Source organism: Trachypithecus francoisi, unplaced genomic scaffold, assembly GCF_009764315.1.
Source record: "Trachypithecus francoisi isolate TF-2019V2 unplaced genomic scaffold, Tfra_2.0 Lachesis_group4, whole genome shotgun sequence".
NCBI classification, from domain to species: domain Eukaryota; kingdom Metazoa; phylum Chordata; class Mammalia; order Primates; family Cercopithecidae; genus Trachypithecus; species Trachypithecus francoisi.
The window spans coordinates 108,374,099-108,393,167 of NW_022681469.1; the positions used below are offsets into that span (position 1 = coordinate 108,374,099).

The window sequence follows — 19,069 nt, forward strand, 5'->3', positions numbered from 1 at the left end:
GACAAGAGCGAAACTCCGTCTCAAAAAAAAAAAAGTACTTAAATACCATTTTTATTTGTGTTCAGACTGAAATGTCCTGAATGCATCAGTATATGCTTTTACTTTTTTTCCCCTTAGAGTGAAAATATTTAACCCGAATGAAAGCAATGAGTACTTGGATCCTTTGCAGAGTGAGTTATAAGCACAGTGAATAGAAAAACTCGGCCGGGCGCAGTGACTCACGCCTGTAATCTCAGCACTTTGGGAGGCCGAAGTGGACGGATCACCTGAGGTCGGGAGTTGGAGACCATCCTGACCAACATGGTGAAACCCCATCTCTACTAAAAATACAAAAATTAGCCAGATGTGGTGGCGGGCACCTGTCATCCCAGCTAATTCCAGAGGCTGAGGCAGGAGAATCGCTTGAACCTGGGAGGCGGAGGTTGCAGTGAGCCAAGATTGTGCCACTGCACGCCAGCCTGGGCAACAAGAGCGAAACTCTGTCTCAAAAAAAAAAAAAAAAAAAAAACAACCTGGGTTGCGTTAGTGTTGGAGCGTAGCAAAACCCATTTGTTCGCGGAGAGAAGTGCCAGGAGGGGATTCTGGAAGATGTCTGTAATGGAGGTGATCGAAGTGACCGCTCGCGTGGTTCCCAGGACTCCCCGTGCCAGGGAAAACCACAGGACACAAGCAGATCTGTGGTTTTCCCTGGCAGCTCCTGGACCCAAGTGTGTGTGGCCGGAGGGGGCATCTGGGAATGGAGCTCTTGCTCTGGGCAGGTTTTTCAGACCCATTGTCCGAGCAGCACTGGGGGCCCGGCCAGTGCCCTCCGCTAGCTGCAGGGCGCTCTGCTGCCTGTAGGGAGAGTTTTGAGAACTTGCCCAGAGCAGATGGGGGCCGGCACCCTGGACTCTGTCCAGTGACCCTGTGCCCTCCTCCAGCCGACAGGGAGTTCATCGAGGCCAGGAGGAGAGCCCTGAAGCGCTTCGTCAACCTGGTGGCCCGGCACCCCCTGTTCTCCGAGGATGTGGTCCTCAAGCTCTTCCTGTCCTTCAGTGGCTCGGTGAGTGTGTCTGCCCTGGCCCTGGGAGTTCCCGAGCCTCTGGACCCGCCCTTTCCTCTCTCAGGTTTGGTTCTTGTCCTCCTGGTCCCTTGTTGGACGCCCAGCAGGAATGACATGGACAAGACTTCTTTCCTCTCCAGGTAACAGTCTGAATGTGATTTTCAGAGATGTCCCTGGTGTTGACTTTGCAGGATTTGGTAAATCCGTGTGGAGATCACGGGTCTCTGTGGTCACTTTGAGGATTTAGGCTGGATGGTTTGGAGGGTTTAGGGAGGTGCCAGAGACTCCAGATGGGAAGAAGTGTTTACTTAAAACAAGGCCCTGTCTGACTAGGGACCACTGAAACACAGGCTGAGCCTCCTTGTCGGACCACAGCACAGACCTGCAGCCGGGAATTAGCTTCTTGTACACGCGCTCCGTCCGGGTCCGAGCGGGGTTCCTTCCTCCCAGCTGCTGCCGCACAGCTTTAGCGTGTGTCATGAAGCTACAGCTTGCGGGCACGGTGACCCATGCCTCTCATCCCAGCGCTTTGAGAGGCCGAGGCCAGATGGTCGCTTAAGCCCAGGCGTTTGAGACCAGCCTGGGCAACATAGCGAGACTTCGTCTCTACCAAAACAAAACGAAACTGGGGCCAGGCATGGTGGTGCACACCTGTAATCCCAGTCACTCGGGAGGTGAGGCATGAGAATCGCTTGAACCCAGGAGGTGGAGCTTACAGCGAGCTGTGATTGTGCCACTGCACTCCAGCCTGGGCGACAGAGCGAGACCCTGTCTCAAAAAAACAAAAGACAAAACAAAACAAAAAACAAAAATACCAACCCTGCAGCACAGCTCCTGTTTCCTGCAGGAGGAAGCAGCTGCCAGCCCCTCCAGGGAAGGCGGGCCCTGTGCTTCTCCTCCGCCTGTGCCTGCAGGACCCTCTCCCTGTGAGGGGAGGGGCGGGGGCTCCACTGGAATAGAGGTTTCCAGGCTCTCCTCTATTTTCTGGAAAGCCCTTCTTGAATGGGGACCTGAGGGCCTCTGCCGGTGTCCCTGCTGCAGGAAGACACCCCCACTCCCAGACTGACTTCACACAAGCCTTGCTTCCTTTTGTCTTCACTTCTCTCGGAGGCAGAGGGGCCTTCGCCCTGTGCCTGGGGTGTCTCTGGGATGCGCCCAGGGATGTCTGGAGCACGCAGTGGGATCTTTTGAGCCCTGAGGGTGGAAACCTTCCTTTGGAAGGCGATCTGGATTGTCAGAAGAGGAATGTGGCAGGACCTGGGAGGGGCCGTGGGGAGGGGTGCTGTGGGTCACGGGTGGGCGATACCCCTGTTCTGGGGGTAGGACGCTCCCTGTGGCCTTTCCACAGGTATCATTCTCTGTCACTTCCCTGCCTCAGTTTTCTTGCTTGCTTTCTGTTTTTAAAGATGGGGTTTCACTATGTTACTCGGGCTGGCCCTGAACCCCTGGGCTCTAAGCAATCCTCTCGCCTCAGGCTCTGAGTATGCATCATACTGGGCCTCAGGGTTTTGTTTTTTGTAAAATGAGAGTTGAGTCAGATGATCTTCAAGGCATCTCTGACATTTGAGAATTCCTGGACACGTCAACAGCTGCCTATTAGGGTCTCCCCTTGTATCTCCTAGGTGGCTCCTGATTTTAAGGCATGGCTTTGCCCAGGAGGCCTCGTTCAGAGAGAGGGCTCCAGTGCTAGGGGTTGGGCCTGTCCTTCCTCTGCCCAGCAGCTCCCTGGGCTCTGGTGTCCCTGGCGCCAGGCATGCATTCCCAGGAAGGAAGACACTTTTGCCCTGTTCTATTGCGCTTTTGGAATCTACCAGGGTCTCAGGTATCTGCTGTCTGTCTCCGGGGCTGATGCCGTCCCCCATCTGTGGATGGAGGGGCCGTATCTCTGCAGAGCCGCCTCTGGTCTGTGGATGGAGGGGCTGTTTCTCTGCACAGCCTCCCCCTGTCTGTGGATGGAGGTCTGTGAATGGAGTCGCTGTCTCTCTGGAGAGCTGTCCCCCGTCTGCGGATGGAGGGGCTGTCTCTCTGCAGAGCTGTCCCCCGTCTGTGGATGGAGTGGCTGTGCCTCTGGAGAGAGGCTGCAGGTTTGTGGGGCTTCTGCTGTGAAGCCAGGACATCCTGTTTGGTGAGAAAAACATCTCAGGGAAAGTCAAGAGATTGTGGAATCCTAATGTCAAAGCCAACATATGGAAATATGTTTCTCCTGAGGAAGGACGACATCCCGCTCGCTCCACGGTGGCTGACGCCCCACAGCTGCTTTCTTGCTGCCTGTAGAAGAGGGTGAAGCTGTCTCTTTTCCTTTTGCAGGATGTGCAGAACAAGTTAAAGGAGTCAGCACAGTGTGTTGGGGACGAATTCATGAACTGTAAGCTGGCTACCAGGGCCAAGGTATTTTTCTAACTTTGAAGAGTTTCCCTTTTTAACCAGAGAAACAACAGTTTTAACCCTGTGTAGTGATTCTGCCTCCTCTGCGTGGCAAGGATTATGCTGACATCTGTCGCATGATTTCCTCATTTAACCCTCGTTTTAGCTGCTCTGACACGGGGCTGGGAGGCCTGTTTTACGGATGGAGAAACAGGCTCGGCGAGCCAAGGTCCCGAGCCTCTAAGCAGCAGGGCCGGGATGCGGCTGAGCTCTGACCTCAGGCCCTCCAGGCACCCCGTGCCCTCTGCCCCTTTCTGTGACTCAGACAGCCGGACGCTTGTGTCACCGCCTCTTCAGATTTCTGGGGATTCATTGTTGCATCTGTTTATTATTGAATGTTTGAAATCTGGTCTTTTTCCAAAAAGGACTAAGGTAGCTACTTGATAGTTTTTTTGTTTTTTGTTTTTTCTCTTTAAACCTCTTCTTCAGGCCGGCACGGTGGCTCATGCCTGTAATCCCAGCACTTTGGGAGGCCGAGGCTGTCGGATCACTTGAGGTCAGGAGTCTGAGACCAGCCTGGCCAACATAGCAAAACCCCATCTCTCATGAAAATACAAAAAAAAAAAAAAAACTGGCCGGGCATGGTAGCTCATGCCTGTAATCCTAGCACTTTGGGAGGCCGAGGTGGGCAGATCACGAGGTCAGGAGTTCAAGACTAGCCTGACTAACATGGTGAAACCCTGTCTCTACTAAAAATGCAAAAATTAGCCAGGTGCGGTGGCACATACCTGTAATCCCAGCTACTCAGGAGGCTGAGGCAGGAGAATCACTTTAACCCAGGAGGCGAAAGTTGGAGTGAGCCGAGATCGCATGCCACTGCACTCTAGCCTGGGTGACAGAGACTCCATAAAAAAAAGAAAAAAAATATTAGCTAGGCCTGGTGGCAGGCACCTGTAATCCTAGCTACTTGGGAGACTGAGGCAGGAGGATTATTTGAACCCAGGAGGCAGAGGCTGCAGTGAGCCGAGGTCATGTTACCGCACTCCAGCCTGGGTAACAGACTCAGACTTTGTCTCAAAAACAACAATAGCAACAACAAAAAACCCAGAAAAAAACCTGCTGCTTCATACAAAAATAAAAATCTAATTTTATTTTATTTTATTTTTTGAGACAAGGTCTTGCTCTGTCCCCAAGGCTGTAGTGCAGTGGCACAATCATAGGTCATTGCAGCCTTGACCTGCTGGGTTCCAGCGATTCTCCCACCTCAGCCTCCCATAACAGCTGGGACTACAGGCGTGTGCCACAACACTTGGCTGATTTGTTTGTTTTCGGTATAGATGAAGTCTCACTGTGTTGCCCAGGCTGGCCTTGAACTCTTGGCCTCAAGCAGTCCTCCTGGCATGGCCCCCCAAAGTGCTGGGATTATAGGCATGAGCCACCACACCTGGCCAGATCTTTTACCTTCATTTTACTCACTGAGCTTTCTGTTTTCTGAGCACTGGTAGGTAGTATCAAAGCTTCTAAAAAGTCTTTGGGAATAAATGAGGTATACAAGAGGCCTTCCCCCCATGTGGAGAGTCTTTCAGGAATTTATGTTCACTGTGTTTCACTTGAAGATTGTTTGTTTTTATTTTTGTTGTTTTCTGGAGACAGGGTCCCCAGGATGGAGTGCAGTGTTGTGATCATGGCTCTTTGCAGCCTGGAACTCCTGGGCTCAAGTGATCCTCCTGCCTCAGCCCTCTGTAAGCACCTGGGACCACAGGCGCACCACCACAGTTGGCTAATTTTTTTGATTTTTTGGGAAAGATGGGGTCTCACTGTGTTGCCTAGGCTGTTTTTAAACTTCCAGGCTCTAGCGATCCTCTTGCCTCTCTCCCAGAGTGCTGGGGTACAGGTGTGAGTCACTGTGTCCAGCTAAACATTATTATTATTATTATTATTATTATTTTTTTTTTTTGAGATGGAGTCTCGCTCTGTCGCCCAGGCTGGAGAGCAGTGGTGCGATCTCGGCTCACCGTAAGCTTCGCCTCCCGGGTTCACGCCATTCTCCTGCCTCAGCCTCCCGATTAGCTGGGACTACAAGCGCCCAACACCAGGCCTGGCTAATTTTTTGTATTTTTAGTAGAGACGGGGTTTCACCGTGGTCTTGATCTCCTGATCTCGTGATCCACCCACCTCGGCCTCCCAGAGTGCTGAGATTACAGGTGTGAGGCACCGTGCCCGGCAAGATTATTTGAGGGTTTTGTTGGTTTGTTTGTTTTGAGACAGAGTCTCGCTCTGTTGCCCAGACTGGAGTGTAGTGGTGCGATCTCAGCTCACTGCAACCTCTGCCTCCCAGGTTCAAGTAATTTTCCTATCTCAGCCTCCAGAGTAACTGGGATCATAGGCGCCTGCCACCATGCCCAGCTAATTTTTGTATTTTTTGTAGAGACGGGGGTTTCACCATATTGGTCAGGCTGGTCTCGAACTCCTGACCTCAGGTGATCCACCCGCCTCGGCCTCCCAAAGTGCTGGGATTACAGGTGTGAGTGACTGCCCCTGGCCTTATTTGAGTGTTTTTGGATAGGTCCTCCGGTGTGATGGGATTTCAGTGGACTCTGTGGTCCTCATCCCAGGGCTCATTTGTCTTCGTGTTTGTGGCATGCAGGTGATAACTGTTTTCGTTTCTTTTTTGGACGTACAGAGTGATCCCTGCAGGCCTGGAGGAGTGGGGCTCTTGGGGTGGCTCATGGACCTGCTGGGTCTCCCATGGCTCAGCTTTTGGGGGACTGGCTGCTCCCGTCTGACAGGTGCTCCCCAGTGAGTAACACACAGTCTCTCTCCCCCTCCGCATCATGTCAGGACTTCCTCCCAGCTGACATCCAGGCTCAGTTTGCCATCAGCCGGGAGCTAATCCGGAACATCTACAACAGCTTTCACAAGCTTCGCGACAGGGCCGAGCGGATCGCGTCCCGGGCCATTGACAACGCGGCAGATCTTCTCATATTCGGGAAGGAGCTAAGGCAGGTGACCTTTCAGTTTCTGCAGGGGCACGCGCGGTGGGACGGGAATCCATGCTGGTGAAGGGCTTGAGCAGAAAGTGCATTTACCGTAATAACCAGCATCCTGACCGGTTTCACCCCAGAAGGGGCAGAAAGTGGGTCGGGCACATGGGGGGGTCATATTTAGAAGAATCACGGGAGAATTTCAGCCCTGAAACACAGATTTCTGAGCACGAGTAAATGCTCACCAGTTTCTAGTCTGGTAGTTTTCCCACTGTCAGGATGAGACTTTAAAAAAAGATCCCAGGCCAGGTGCGGTGGCTCACGCCTGTGATCCCAGCACTTTGGGAGGCCAAGGCGGGTGGATCACTTGAGGTCAGGAGTTCAAGACCAGCCTGGCCAAGATGGTGAAACTCCGTGTCTACTAAAAATACACACACACACAAAAATTAGCTGGGCATGGTGGTGGGCGTCTGTAATCCCAGCTACTTGGGAGGCTGAGGCGGAGAATTGCTTGGACCTGGGAGGCGGAGGTTGCAGTGAGCTGAGATTGGGCCACTGCACTCCAGCCTGGGCGACAGAGCAAGACTCCATCTCAAAAAAAGAAAAAAAGATCCCTTTGACTTGGGGAAGAACAGACCGTGGGCTGGCAATGCTTCCTTTGCCTGAGGGGAGGGGAGACCCCACCCAGGACTCTGCTCCCCCCAGCAGTGCCCCTCACCTGTGCACACATGTCACCTGGGGGCTGGTAGGGAAGAACAGATGCAGCAGGGCCTGAGGTGCAGCCCCAGGGCCACCCTTTGTCCTGGGCTTCTAGGGTCCCCATAGGCCACTCTTTGAGCAGCAGGGGCATAGGACGGGGGAGCGTACAGGTTGCCGTGGAGGACGCAGTATTGAGAGCTGCGTGTCTGTGGCGGGGGATGCCAGGCTCGACTGCCGGGTGAGCTCCAGGCCTTGAGTGTCTCCTCTCGTGTGCTTGCTCCCTCAGTGCAATCGGGTCCGACACAACCCCGCTGCCCTCCTGGGCCGCTCTGAACAGCAGCACCTGGGGGTCCCTGAAGCAGGCTCTGAAAGGCCTGTCTGTGGAATTTGCGCTGCTCGCCGATAAGGCCGCACAACAGGTGAGTGGATCGGTTCTCCCAGGCACCTGTTCCAGAGAACACACTATGCCTTGGCATGGGGAGCGCCTCCTGCTTACACGGGCTTCACAGTTTGTTTTTGTTTCGTTTTTTTGAGACGGAGTCTCGCTCTGTCGCCAGGCTGGAGCGCTGTGGTGCGATCTCGGCTCACTGCAACCTCCGCCTCCCGGGTTCAAGTGATTCTCCTCCCTTAGCCTCCTGAGTAGCTGGGACTACAGGTGTCCACCACCACGCCTGGCTAATTTTTTGTATTTTTAATAGAGACGAGGTTTCACCATGTTGGTCAGGCTGGTCTCGAACTCCTGACCTCAGGTGATCCGCCCACCTCGGCCTCCCAAAGTGCTGGGATTACAGGTGTGAGGCACTGTGCCCGGCCGGCTTCCCAGTTGTGAGCTGAGTGAGTGAGCAACTGTGCCCTGGGTGGGAGCTGTCTGTCCCCATCTGTTCCTGGTGGCTCCTAGGAGTGTTGATGCTTTCGAGAGGGGTTGCCAGTGACAAAACAGATAGGGCTGTAGTCTTGAGTGTTGATTTTGCTGAGGTTGGAAGAGAAGATAGACTCTGTCTTTGAAAAGATCATCTCAGGCTTCCAGGCATGCTCCTGGGTGGACCAGATAGTTCCCGCTTTGCTGAGTCAGCTAGGATTTGGCACTGGAGACTTAACTCATCAGAATAATGATGAAGCCCCAGCATCCAAGAGGCTCCCACCTCCCACTCCACACACAACCTCAGGAAGTGCTTCTGCTGCATGGGCAGAAGCTGTTTTTAGAAATCCGCCACGATCTTGGAGTCATTTGGGATCAGTTTGAAGATACGGTGTTTACTATCACGCTGCAAGGCTCATCTGGGTGCTTTTATGTTAAAAAACTGTTACGTGGCTGGGCATGGCGGCTCACACCTATCATCCCAGTGCTTTGGGAGGCCGAGGCAGGAGGACTGCTTGAGCCCAGGAGTTCGAGACCCAGCCTGGGCAACAGAACAAGATCTCATCTCTATATATATAAAAAAAAAATTAGCCAGGGGTGGTGGTGCATGCGTGTAGTCCCAGCTACTCAAGAGGCTGAGGTAGGAGGATCACCTGAACCCAAGAGGTAGAGGCTTCAGTGAGCCGTGAGGGTGCCAGTGCACTCCAGCCTGGGCGAGAGAGTGAGACCCTGTCTCAAAAACAAAAAAAGCTGACGTAGTTGTGAAGGTGGGAGCTTGCTACCTAGTTCCTATTTCTTGGGGAAGTGGCCTCCAGGCTGCTTGTTATTGGTTTGAAGTAAGTGATCAGATCATGCCCATGAGGGCCGCGCTCCCCGCTGAGCCCTGGAACTCCTGACGGCTTGGTGAACCCACCTGCTGTGGAGTCGGGGCTTTTCAAGCTGGAACCGGGACGCTCAGGTGCCCGTGACGTTTTTCATGCTGAAGAGGAAATTTGATGTCTTTGCTGGTGTGGAAAGTCCTGGGTTTTCTTCCTCTTCCGCCCCCGTGCTTGTGTGTTCCCTTTAGAATTGGAGGGAGGGCACTGTTGGTGTCTGTGGATTGGGGCTGGGTCTATTCTGTCTTCAGGTCTGTGTGCCCCCTGCCCCCAGGTGGAGGGGACCGAGAACGTGGGGCTGGGGGCTTGTCAGCATAGAGACAGAGGAGCTCACGGCCCCCTGCCCTGTGCATCGTGCGTCTGTGCTGTGACTGTGCTCAAGCTACTTTGGTCTCCAGGCCTCAGTTTCCCCATCAATTCAATACAAAGGGGTTGGATTATATTATTAAAAGAGCTATTTTCTTTTTTTTTTTTTTTTTTTGAGACGGAGTCTCTCTCTGTCGCCCAGGCTGGAGTGCAGTGGTGCGATCTCGGCTCACTGCAAGCTCCGCCTCCTGGGTTTACGCCATTCTCCTGCCTCAGCCTCCTGAGTAGCTGGGACTACAGGCGCCCGCCATCTCGCCCGGCTAGTTTTTTGTATTTTTTTAGTAGAGACGGGGTTTCACCGTGTAGACCAGGATGGTCTCGATCTCCTGACCTCGTGATCCACCCGTCTCGGCCTCCCAAAGTGCTGGGATTACAGGCTTGAGCCACCGCGCCCGGCCTCTTTTTTTTTTTTTTTGAGACAAAGTCTCGCTCTGTCGCCCAGGCTGGAGTGCAGTGGTGTGATCTCGGCTCACTGCAACCTCTGCCTCCTGGGTTCAAGCGATTCTCTTGCCTCAGCCTCCCGAGTAGCTGGGATTACAGGTGCACACCACCACGCCTGGCTAATTTTTGTATTTTTAGTAGAGACGGGGTTTCACCATGTTGGCTGGGCTGGTCTCAAACTGCTGACCTCAGGTCATCTGCCCGCCTCGACCCCCCAAAGTGCTAGGATGACAGGCACGAGCCTCTGTGCGTGGCCAAAAGAGCTGTTTCTGTAATCTGCTGACCCTTTCCTCCAAACTCGGTGTGCAAAGCATAAAAGGTGTTCCTGTCATAGGGACCCAGACCCTTGCCACATTCCACTCCCTCTGGAGCAGGTGGCTGCCGGCGGGGTGCCCAGAGTGCCCCAGGGCTCTGCAGAGCTCAGGATCAGCATCACTCATGAGGTGATTTCCAAAGTTTTTTCTGATTCAGCCCTGGATGCTGCATTTCCACCTTGAAGAGGAAGAGAAGGTTGAGGCTTCTGGTGCAGTAGGAGTCTGTGGCTTGAGGTTCTGCCCAGCTCTGTGACTCTTGGACATTTCATGAGTTGTGTTTTGGGACTGTGATGTCTGGAGAAGTGCTGTTTCCTGGGTATCTCTCACTGTCCTTGGTTGTAGTGAAATTGAGCTTTTACATGGAACGAACCTCGAGGCCTTTCATTTGATGCAGCAAAAGTTCCATCTCACCCTTGCTGTTCAGTCAGAGGCAGGGAGGACCGTTTTTCCTAATTCTGCTTGTATTTACGCCAGTGTTACTCTCCCCAGACCTGTTAGGAGCTGAAGGTAGCCATATCCCAGCAAGACACGTGAGACTCGGAGTAGGGTCTGTGTGTTCCAGGGTCTGGGTGATGGGGCCTGCGCCTTGGTTAAAGGCGCGTACATTGATGGTTTAGGGCACATTTGTCCAGCCGGTGGCCCACAGGCTGCATGTGGCCCAGGACGGCTTTGAATGTGGCCTAACACAAGTCCGTAAACTTGGCCGGGCACAGTGGCTCACGCCTGTAATCTCAGCACTTTGGGAGGCTGAGATGGGCAGATCACCTGAGGTCAGGAGTCTGAGACCAGCCCGGCCAACATGGTGAAACCCTATCTCTACTAAAAATAACAAAAATTAGCTGGGCGTGGTGGCTCACACCTGTAATCCCAGCTACTCGGGAGGCTGAGGCAGGAGAATCGCTTGAACCTGGGAGGCGGAGGTTGCAGTGAGCTGAGATCACGCCACTGTACTCCAGCCTGTGTAACAGAGGAAGACTCTGTCTCAAAAAACCCCAAATCTGTAAACTTTCTGAAAACATGAGATTTATGCACAGACTTCCTTCTTTCCCTCCCTCCCTCCCTCTCTCTTTTGCTCATCAGCTGTCACAGTGTTAGTGTATTTTATGTGTGGCTCAAGACAATTCTTCTTCCAATGTGGCCCAGGGAAGCCAAAACATTGGACACCCCTGCTTTAGGGCGTTGTCCAGCACTGAACCACAGATGGGACTTGGTGACAAATGACACAAGCAGAGGGACCCCCGAGTTTCCCCTCTTCTGCTGGGCCAGGGAATAAGCCTCCATTCTCCTGAGCCCCTGCCTGGTCAGGTGGGAGCTGGGCATCTGCGGTCAGCTGGCGTTTTCCATCTTGAGTGTTAGAAACTCTTAGCACACCTCTTCTCCTGGCACATTTTACTGGCTGGAATCCCAGCTGCTTTGGGTGTGGGGTTGGTGGCTGGGGAGCTTCCTTGTTCAGTCGGCCTGAGGTCTGGCCTGGGCCGGTTCCTTCCTCCCAGAGTCAGAGGGGCTCCCCAGAACCACCAGCCAGGTCTGCAGGGGGCCCCCTTCCCCACCAGCCCACCCATTACCAGGCGGAGACGCCTTCGAGCCCAGGAGTCTTGATGGGAACAAGGCCTGCGTTCCCGTGGGACAGGGGCATCTTAGGGTCCCCTGGGGTACAGCAGAGCCTGGGTAGCACCCCTGGCTCCCAGTCCAGGACTGTGTCCCATGAAACTCCTTCTAGTCATTTCTTCTGCCTGCACCATCTCTTGCTGAGCTTGACCTGCAGGGCGTGGGGTGAGCTTTCCACCCCTGCCACGCGTGGAGCCCGGGGAATCGTGGAGGGAGCGTGCTCTCCCTGAGCTGCTCAGTGAGCTGTGGGGACTGAGGGCGGGAGCTGTGGGGACCGGAGCCCTTCAGGGCCGGGGTGTGACTGAAGGCGTCGGTGTTGGGGGTTTCCCCAGGATACCTGCCGTGGGCCTGGCTTGGTTGCGGTTGTGGCTGGGGGGGTCGGTGGTGAGCTGTGCAGGTCAGGGGTGGATGGGCTGCCCCTTCCACTGCCTTCCCCGGACCCCTGCTGTCTCCAGAGCTTGGATCCTCCCCTCAGTGGCAGCCGGAGCCTAGGGCTTTGGACGGACTCTTCATACCACAGACGCCTCTGACCACTGTGGTCTGGGCAGTGTGCACTGTGCGTCCGGGCAGTGTGCACTGTGCCTGGCCTGCGCCCCCACCAAGCGCTGCTACCCGTGAAAGCCGGGCCGGCGGAGGCAGTGTCTGCATGGGGTTCGGCCCCTGGGGGCTACCTCGTGTCCCCCCCCAGGTGCTGTGGTGATCCTAGGAGCAGGGCATCCCTCTGCCATGACGGGGCCCCCTTCCACTCCAGGACTGCCCGCCCTTTGCTGTGCACTCACTGCCCTGTTGGGCTCTCTCTGTGGCTGTGCTGCCTGCACAGAACCTCGTGTGAGGGCCAGAGAGGAGCCTGTGTCCACCGCCACCCCCCGCCGCCGAGTGTGGTGCTTCTGCGTACAGCCCGAGGCGGCCGCCTCTCTTGCTGGATCAGCAGCGCGTCCTTCCTGCAGCTGCCGTCTCCTACCCTGCGCCCCCTTCCTAGGCCTGCGTTTTTCTCTCCTGTTACTGATGCGGAGACCACACCCTCGTTCTCCCCCGTGTCCCTCCCCGGCATCCACGTTTTCCACACAGCTCACAGCGTCCGATGGGAGCTCGGGTTTTCTGCAGTGCTTGATGGAGCCGTAGGAGTGGGGGTTCTGGGGCGCCTGGCTCGCCCATCGTGTGTGTCGGGAGATTCGCCGGCTTTGCGAAGGCCTGAGGCAGGCACGGCAGGCCGGGCTGATGAGCAGGAGGGTGGGCAGCCGTCCCGCGGGAACGCAGGCCTTGTTCCCATCCAGACTCCTGGGCTGGAAGGCGTCTCCGCTTGGTCATGGGTGGGCCGGTGGGGAAGCGGGCCCCCTGCAGACCTGGCTGGTGGTTCTGGGGGGCCCTTCTGACTCTGGGAGGAAGGAACCGGCCCAGGCCAGGCTTGGGTCTGAGTTCCCGGGCAGGGTCCGGGTCTTATATGCATCCGCGTGGGTGAGCTCCCCCTCGCCTTCCAGGGTAAGCAGGAAGAGAATGACGTGGTGGAGAAGCTGAACCTCTTCTTGGATCTGCTGCAGTCCTATAAGGTGAGTCTTGGCTGCTCCTTGGTTGGGGGCAGAACTTTCAGGAATGATCTTAGGATCCTTCAAGGGTCTAACTCCTGGGAGACGGAGGAGGAGCTGAGAAGTCAGGGCTGCAGGGGGAGACGGGGCCTTCCGTCTCGCGGGGGTGCTTCCCCCGGCCGGCTCCGCAGGGCCTGGTGCGGGCATTGAGGGCAGCGGCGAATGCCTCCCGTGGCCCGGCAGGACCTGTGCGAGCGGCATGAGAAGGGCGTGCTACACAAGCACCAGCGGGCGCTGCACAAGTACAGCCTGATGAAGAGGCAAATGATGAGTGCCGCCGCGCAGAACCGCGAGCCGGAGTCCGTGGAGCAGCTGGAGTCCCGCATCGTGGAGGTGGGTGGCGTGGCGGCCGAGCAGGCCCGTGGGAGCCTTTCCCCTCCTGGCCATGGTGGGACCACAGCCCTCCTGGTGGGCTCCCCTGGGTTGGCTCCATGTGTCTGGAACAGAGCTGGGGGGTGCAGTGGAGGCAGGGAGCCGGCCCGGGTGCCCAGAGTGACGCGGCTCCCTGCCCGGCGCTGCCTCCCCGGCCCTCTCTTACCTCGCCACCTTCCAAATGCCTGGTGAAGGCTGAAGGAGAAGGGGCTGTCCTGGCGCAGGGAGCACGCTGGTGTTCTGGCCTTGGTGCTCTGGTTGCCGGCTGGGTTCCAAGGGCGGCTGTTTGCTCTGCAGCAGGAGAACGCAATTCAGACAATGGAGCTGCGGAACTATTTCTCCCTGTACTGCCTGCACCAGGAGACGCAGCTCATCCACGTCTACCTGCCCCTCACCTCCCACATCCTCCGCGCCTTCGTCAACTCTCAGATCCAAGGGCACAAGGAGGTGAGTCCGCCCTGCCCCGGCCGCTGTCTCAGCCACGGCCTTTCGTTGTCCCGCCGCCCTTCCTTCCAGCCTGGCGGCGCGGTGGCCGGCCGCCCTGCAGTGGTGTTTTAGTGCAGTGGGGATCCTTATGGGCCTTGGAACACGGTGCTCACCCAGATCTTCTAGTCTCCTGTGTAGCCAAAATCAGAATCGTGAGGGTGTCCCCAGTGATTCCTGGGGGGTGGAGGGAGGAGCAGACAGGGACAGTTTGCCTTCTGGAGGGATTTGAGAAGTCCAAGGCCCCCGCACCCTGAGGCGGAGAGAAGGGTTCTGGGTGCCTGGGAGCGCGTAGGTGGGTGTTTCTCCGAAGATCCCTGGCCGGCTTCCTCCAGATGGCGGTTCCTTCAGCCTGTGAGAAGAAACGCTCCCAAGGTCCTGGGAGAAGCCGCCCTTGATTTCTGGTGGCTGGCTCACTGTAGCGCCGCTGGGATTACAGGCCTGAGCCCCTGTGCCCGGCTGAAATTCTGTTTATTAAGTAGCTGCAAGCAGCTTTGAAGCCGTGGTCTGTGGTTTGTGTTGAACGGCACCGAGTGTCTGGGATGGTCACGAGATTCCACACTGTCCCCAGGAGGTGCTTGGTGCCTTGGGTGCCATCCGGCAGTTTGGGAATGGCAGGCCGGAGGCGGCCGTGGTGGGGCTGGAGAGGTGGGGACAGCTGCTGTATTAGGAGCATCACTGTGTGTGACACGGCCAGGGTCTCAGGGATCAGGTTGGGTTTGGACATGTGAGTGGCCAGGTGTGTCCTCAGTGAAGGAACGTGACCAACAGGTGGGGCCCTGTCCTGCCCAGGGCATGATGCCATAACCCCAGTCCTACCAGGCTTTTTATTATGGTGATGAGGAATTTCCAGTCCTGTGATGCTGAGATGAGTGCTGTGGTCCAGTGACTCAGGCCCCCAGGGTGCGCCCTGCCCTTCTCTGGCCACCTGAGCCCCTGCCTGGCAGGTCTTGGCCTGACCCCTGCCTCACTGCCACGCTCCCCTCCTCACATCCACAGCATCCGTTCCTTGCCCTGGTTCCCAAAGTGCTTGGCGAGTGGGGCTGCCGTTTGCATTTGGTTTGGGTGTTACTGATTTGGTGGATGTGGTCTCGTTTGTGTTTCTGGTTTGCTGTTTGGTTTTGAGATGGAGTCTTGCTCTGTCACCCAAGCTGGAGGGCTGTGGTGTCATCACAGCTCACTGCAGCCGCAGCCTCCTGAGTAGTTGGGACCACAGGCAGGCGCCACGTCCGACTAATATTTCTGATTTTGTGTGGAGACAGGGTGTCCCTATGTTGCCCAGGCTGGCCTTGGTGTTGGACCTGTCAAGGCTTCATGAGGCCAGTGCCGCACGGCAGCTAGAGCGCGCACTGGCGATGACGCGGTAGTCGTGTTTCTCAAGATTCCACGGCAGGCAGATTTGCGGCCCTTTGGTCCTGGGTGCAGAGACCGAGGCGTGGGCATCTGTGACCATAGGACACATGAGGTCGCTGGTCCGCTCCTCGTTTGGGCTTCCTCTGTGCAGGATGGGCAGTACTGGTTCTGCCAGAGGTTCGAGGAGCTGACGCACCCGAGGGCCTCTCCCTCCTCGTCACTGGCAGGGGAAGGAACTGGGATTAGAGTGTGAGGAGCAGCCCGGCCCCGCCTGCTGATGTTGTTCTCTTCGTGTTCCCTTTCAGATGAGCAAGGTGTGGAACGACCTGAGGCCCAAGCTCAGCTGCCTCTTTGCGGGACCACACAGTGCCCTGACCCCACCGTGTTCCCCGCCGGAGGACGGCCTGTGTCCTCACTAGCGCCTGAGGCGGAGGTGGTGCTCCCTGCGGCCGCACTAAAACCTCTTTCCAAATGGTGTGTCCGGTGTAATTCCCTTTGGACGGCAGCTCCCCTCCCCACCACGTGCTGCAGCTGGGGCAGAGGAGCTCACGCCTGCGGGTCGGGAGGGGCGTCCATGGATCACAGGAGCAGCTGGGCCACACCGCCCTTCGCCCTGTGGCCTGCTAGCCTGGTGGAGAGGGGTGGTGGGGTTCTCTGGAATGGTTTTCTTCTGATACCCAGAGCCCTGCCGGGAGGCAGGGATCTCTCATCTCACAGTTTGTGCCTGGGAGAGCGTGAGGGCGGGGCCTCCAGGTGTTGGAACAGTCGGGAGGGGGCAGCGTCATGGTGCTCAGTCAGCCAAGGAGAGAGAGAGGGCAGGGCCGCCCTGCAGCCCAGGAATGGGACTGACCACGGACAGCAAGGGGACAGCCAGTGGTGCCAAGGCTGGGAGGGAGGGCCGTCGGGCATGAGACACGCACGGTGAATTTTCTAGGGAACTCGCTGCAGTCAACACCAGGAGCCCTGGTCTGGGAGTGGCCTGTGGGGTCCAGTGGCCTCATGCCCTGTGTCCACACCATGACCCTGTATGTGCTTGTGGCCTCAGGCCTGGAAGACAAAGGCGTGACGGAGAGCTGGGGCTCTGAGAGCGGACGCTGCAGCAGCTCTGTTCTCATCCCCTGGACTCCCTTGATTTCTGGTGACCAGTGTTGGAGTCTGCACCATGCGGCACTGAGGCTGGATGGGCTGGCAGAGGACGGGGGGGACGTGGGGGACGTGTGTTGCATTCCACCTGGGGCTCTAGAGGAGGGATAGCCCCTTTTTAAGTGGATTTTCTTCTCTGAGGCGCCCAGAGCCCTCCTCCCAGCCTCTTGCCGCGCACGTGCCGTCCCGGCCACCTGTCCACAGAGGGGAACTGGTCTTTCAGCCCCTTCCCTTCTCTGGGTGAGGAAGGCCAGCCTCCTGAGCTCTGTGGGGCTGCAATGTCCACCTGAGGCCTGGGTCTGCTCCTGCCCCAAACCCCTTTTGTGGAAGGCACACGGAGCCAGGCTGGGCTCCTGGACCCCTGCACTTCTCCGGAGCCTGAGGCCCCTCCCTGGCTGGGGGGAGATGCTGGAAGAGGCCCTCCGGGCTCCAGGGTTTCCGAGGTCCCTCCATTCTGCAGATGCTTGCTGGCCTCCGGAGTGTTCTCTCACGGAGGATGCTTCCCTTCCGCCTGTACCTACGGGCAGCTCATGGCCCCCGGATGGAAAGGGGACTCTGTGTGTGCCTCCCAGGCAGGGGATCCGTCGTCCACTGTGAGCCAGCCAGAGGGAGCGGCTGTGCTGACTTGGGGGCTGTGGGGCTTGGGCCCAGCCCGGCCTGTGGGTTCTGCTGATGCCTTCCTGCTGTGGGGTGGGCTGCTTCCTCTTGGCCAGATGAGCAGAGGAAATGTTCTCTTTGGAGCCCAGGGGGTGGGCTGTCCCATGAGTCCCTAGCCCACCCAAGTCTTGGGCTGTGCTGCCTTCTGACCCCCCTCTGCAGAGACAGGTTCTCAGTTGGCATGAGTGGCACCGTGACACCTGAGCCATGAAGCGTGACCCTCTGTGGGCAGAAGGCTGCAAGGACCCTCCATCCTTCCTGCATCTGCCTGGGGCCTGTCCAGCTGCAGGACCATAGAGGCTGTGGGGAGCTGTGGCGGGCATCAGGCGCTGCGGCCTCTACGCGCTCCTGACACAGTCCTCCAAGGAGAGAGCAAGACTTCAGAATGAGCTTTTCTGAAGGAGCTTTCCTGGCAGGGACTCCGGGGTCAGTGAGTGTATGAGAGGCCACATGCCTGGTGGCATCTCCCTGTGGTGAAAACTTTAGGAGCAGGGTCTCAGGGTCCTTGTATCCAGAGGCTGAGGATGGAGCTGGAAAGCAGGAGGGCAGGGGTGAGGGGGAACAGGAGGGCAGGGGTGAGGGGGAGCAGAAGAGGGGTGAGAGGGAGCAGGAGAGCAGGGGTCGGGGGGACAGACGGGCAGGGGTGAGGAGAGAGCAAGAGGGCAGGGATGAGGGGGGACAGGAGGGCAGGGGTGGGGGGCAGAAGAGCAGGGGGTGAGGGGGCAGGAAGGTTAGGGCAGGGGTGAAGGGCTGGAGGGCAGGGGTGAGGACAGCAAAAGGGCAGGGGTTGGGCTGGAGAGCAGGGGTGCGAAGGTCAGGAGGGCGGGGTGAAGGGGGGGGCTGGAGGGCAGCCTGTCTCCCATGTGTGACTGTGGCCACTTCCTGTGTGCCCTGGTGTTGGCTCTGTGGAGGGGTGGGCACTGGCTTTGGAACAGCTCCCTCCCAGTGCCTTCTAAAGGGCAGCAGAAAGAGGCCTGCCAGGCAGGGGCAGCAGAGGCCACCTTTCTTCTTCTTTCTTGGCCCCCGCCCTGTGCTGCCCGGGCAGGTCCCCAGGCCCAGGCGCTGAGAGGCTTTGCTTACTGCTGCAGGTGGAGGCCCGGTGCTGGAGGGAGAGGGGGGTTCCCCGCACGCCTCTCCAGCCCTCCTGCTGCCCATGGCCCAAGCCCAAGCCTGTGCCGGTCATTGCGGCCTCACCCAGCTGGCAGGGACAGCTGTGTGTGATGCTGCTGGAGATGCCAGATGCCACGTGCCCTGTGAGGACGGCTGGTGGAGCCGCGGGAGGGGGACTGCCAATCATGGTGAAAGGGGACATTTTCAGTGGGTCCTCCTGGTTTGTGTCCTGCATACTCGGGCACTGTGCAGACAGCTGTCCTTTGTCTGCTGGAGACAATGCAGGCAGGGGAGACAGGTTTAGGGCTCTGACATGGGGCACGGGGACTCCGAGCTGAGGGATGTCAGGGCAGCTCTGTGCATCTGAGGCCTTTGCTCTTGCTTTGCGGGTCTGTTCATGTCCAAAGCACTTTAGAAGGCTGCAGGGATCAATACCCAATATACCCAATAAACTGGAATTGTTTACACGTGACCTACATTTTGGACGGTTTATCAATAAACGTGTGAACAACTGTTATTAAATGTGTATGAAAGTTGGGCAGGGGAGGGGACTAGCCTATGAGGCATTCAGTCTGGGTTTTAGCCCAGAGCCCTTGGCCGAGCCTCAGCTTCCCACACTGTGCAGGGGGTTTTGAGAGGACACATCCCCAGCTTGTGGCTGTGTGCCCCGAGCATGTGCCCCTGCCCTGGGCCAGCTGCCCGCCTCAGGAGCAGTCTCCATCCTCTCCTACCTCTGTGCGGCAGCGTGGGCCGAAGCCCAGCACATCCGGCAGCTTCCTGTGGACGGGACCTGGCAGGCTGTGCTGGTGTCCAGAG

At 57.2% G+C, this 19,069-nt stretch overlaps 1 protein-coding gene across 4 annotated transcripts in view; it reads left to right on the forward strand.

The window, feature by feature from the left end:
• Positions 1–15,815, forward strand: part of SNX8 (sorting nexin 8) — a 58,023-nt gene extending 42,208 nt beyond the window's left edge. For all 4 annotated transcript variants that reach the window (XM_033193952.1, XM_033193953.1, XM_033193955.1 and 1 more), the window contains 8 exons: positions 921–1,042; positions 3,350–3,430; positions 6,248–6,408; positions 7,376–7,508; positions 13,031–13,099; positions 13,319–13,468; positions 13,805–13,954; positions 15,649–15,815. In XM_033193952.1, the coding sequence (XP_033049843.1) occupies positions 921–1,042; positions 3,350–3,430; positions 6,248–6,408; positions 7,376–7,508; positions 13,031–13,099; positions 13,319–13,468; positions 13,805–13,954; positions 15,649–15,762 (980 nt within the window). In that variant the 3' untranslated portion in view covers positions 15,763–15,815. The remainder of the gene's footprint in view (positions 1–920; positions 1,043–3,349; positions 3,431–6,247; positions 6,409–7,375; positions 7,509–13,030; positions 13,100–13,318; positions 13,469–13,804; positions 13,955–15,648) is intronic.
• Positions 15,816–19,069: the final 3,254 nt, after the last annotated feature.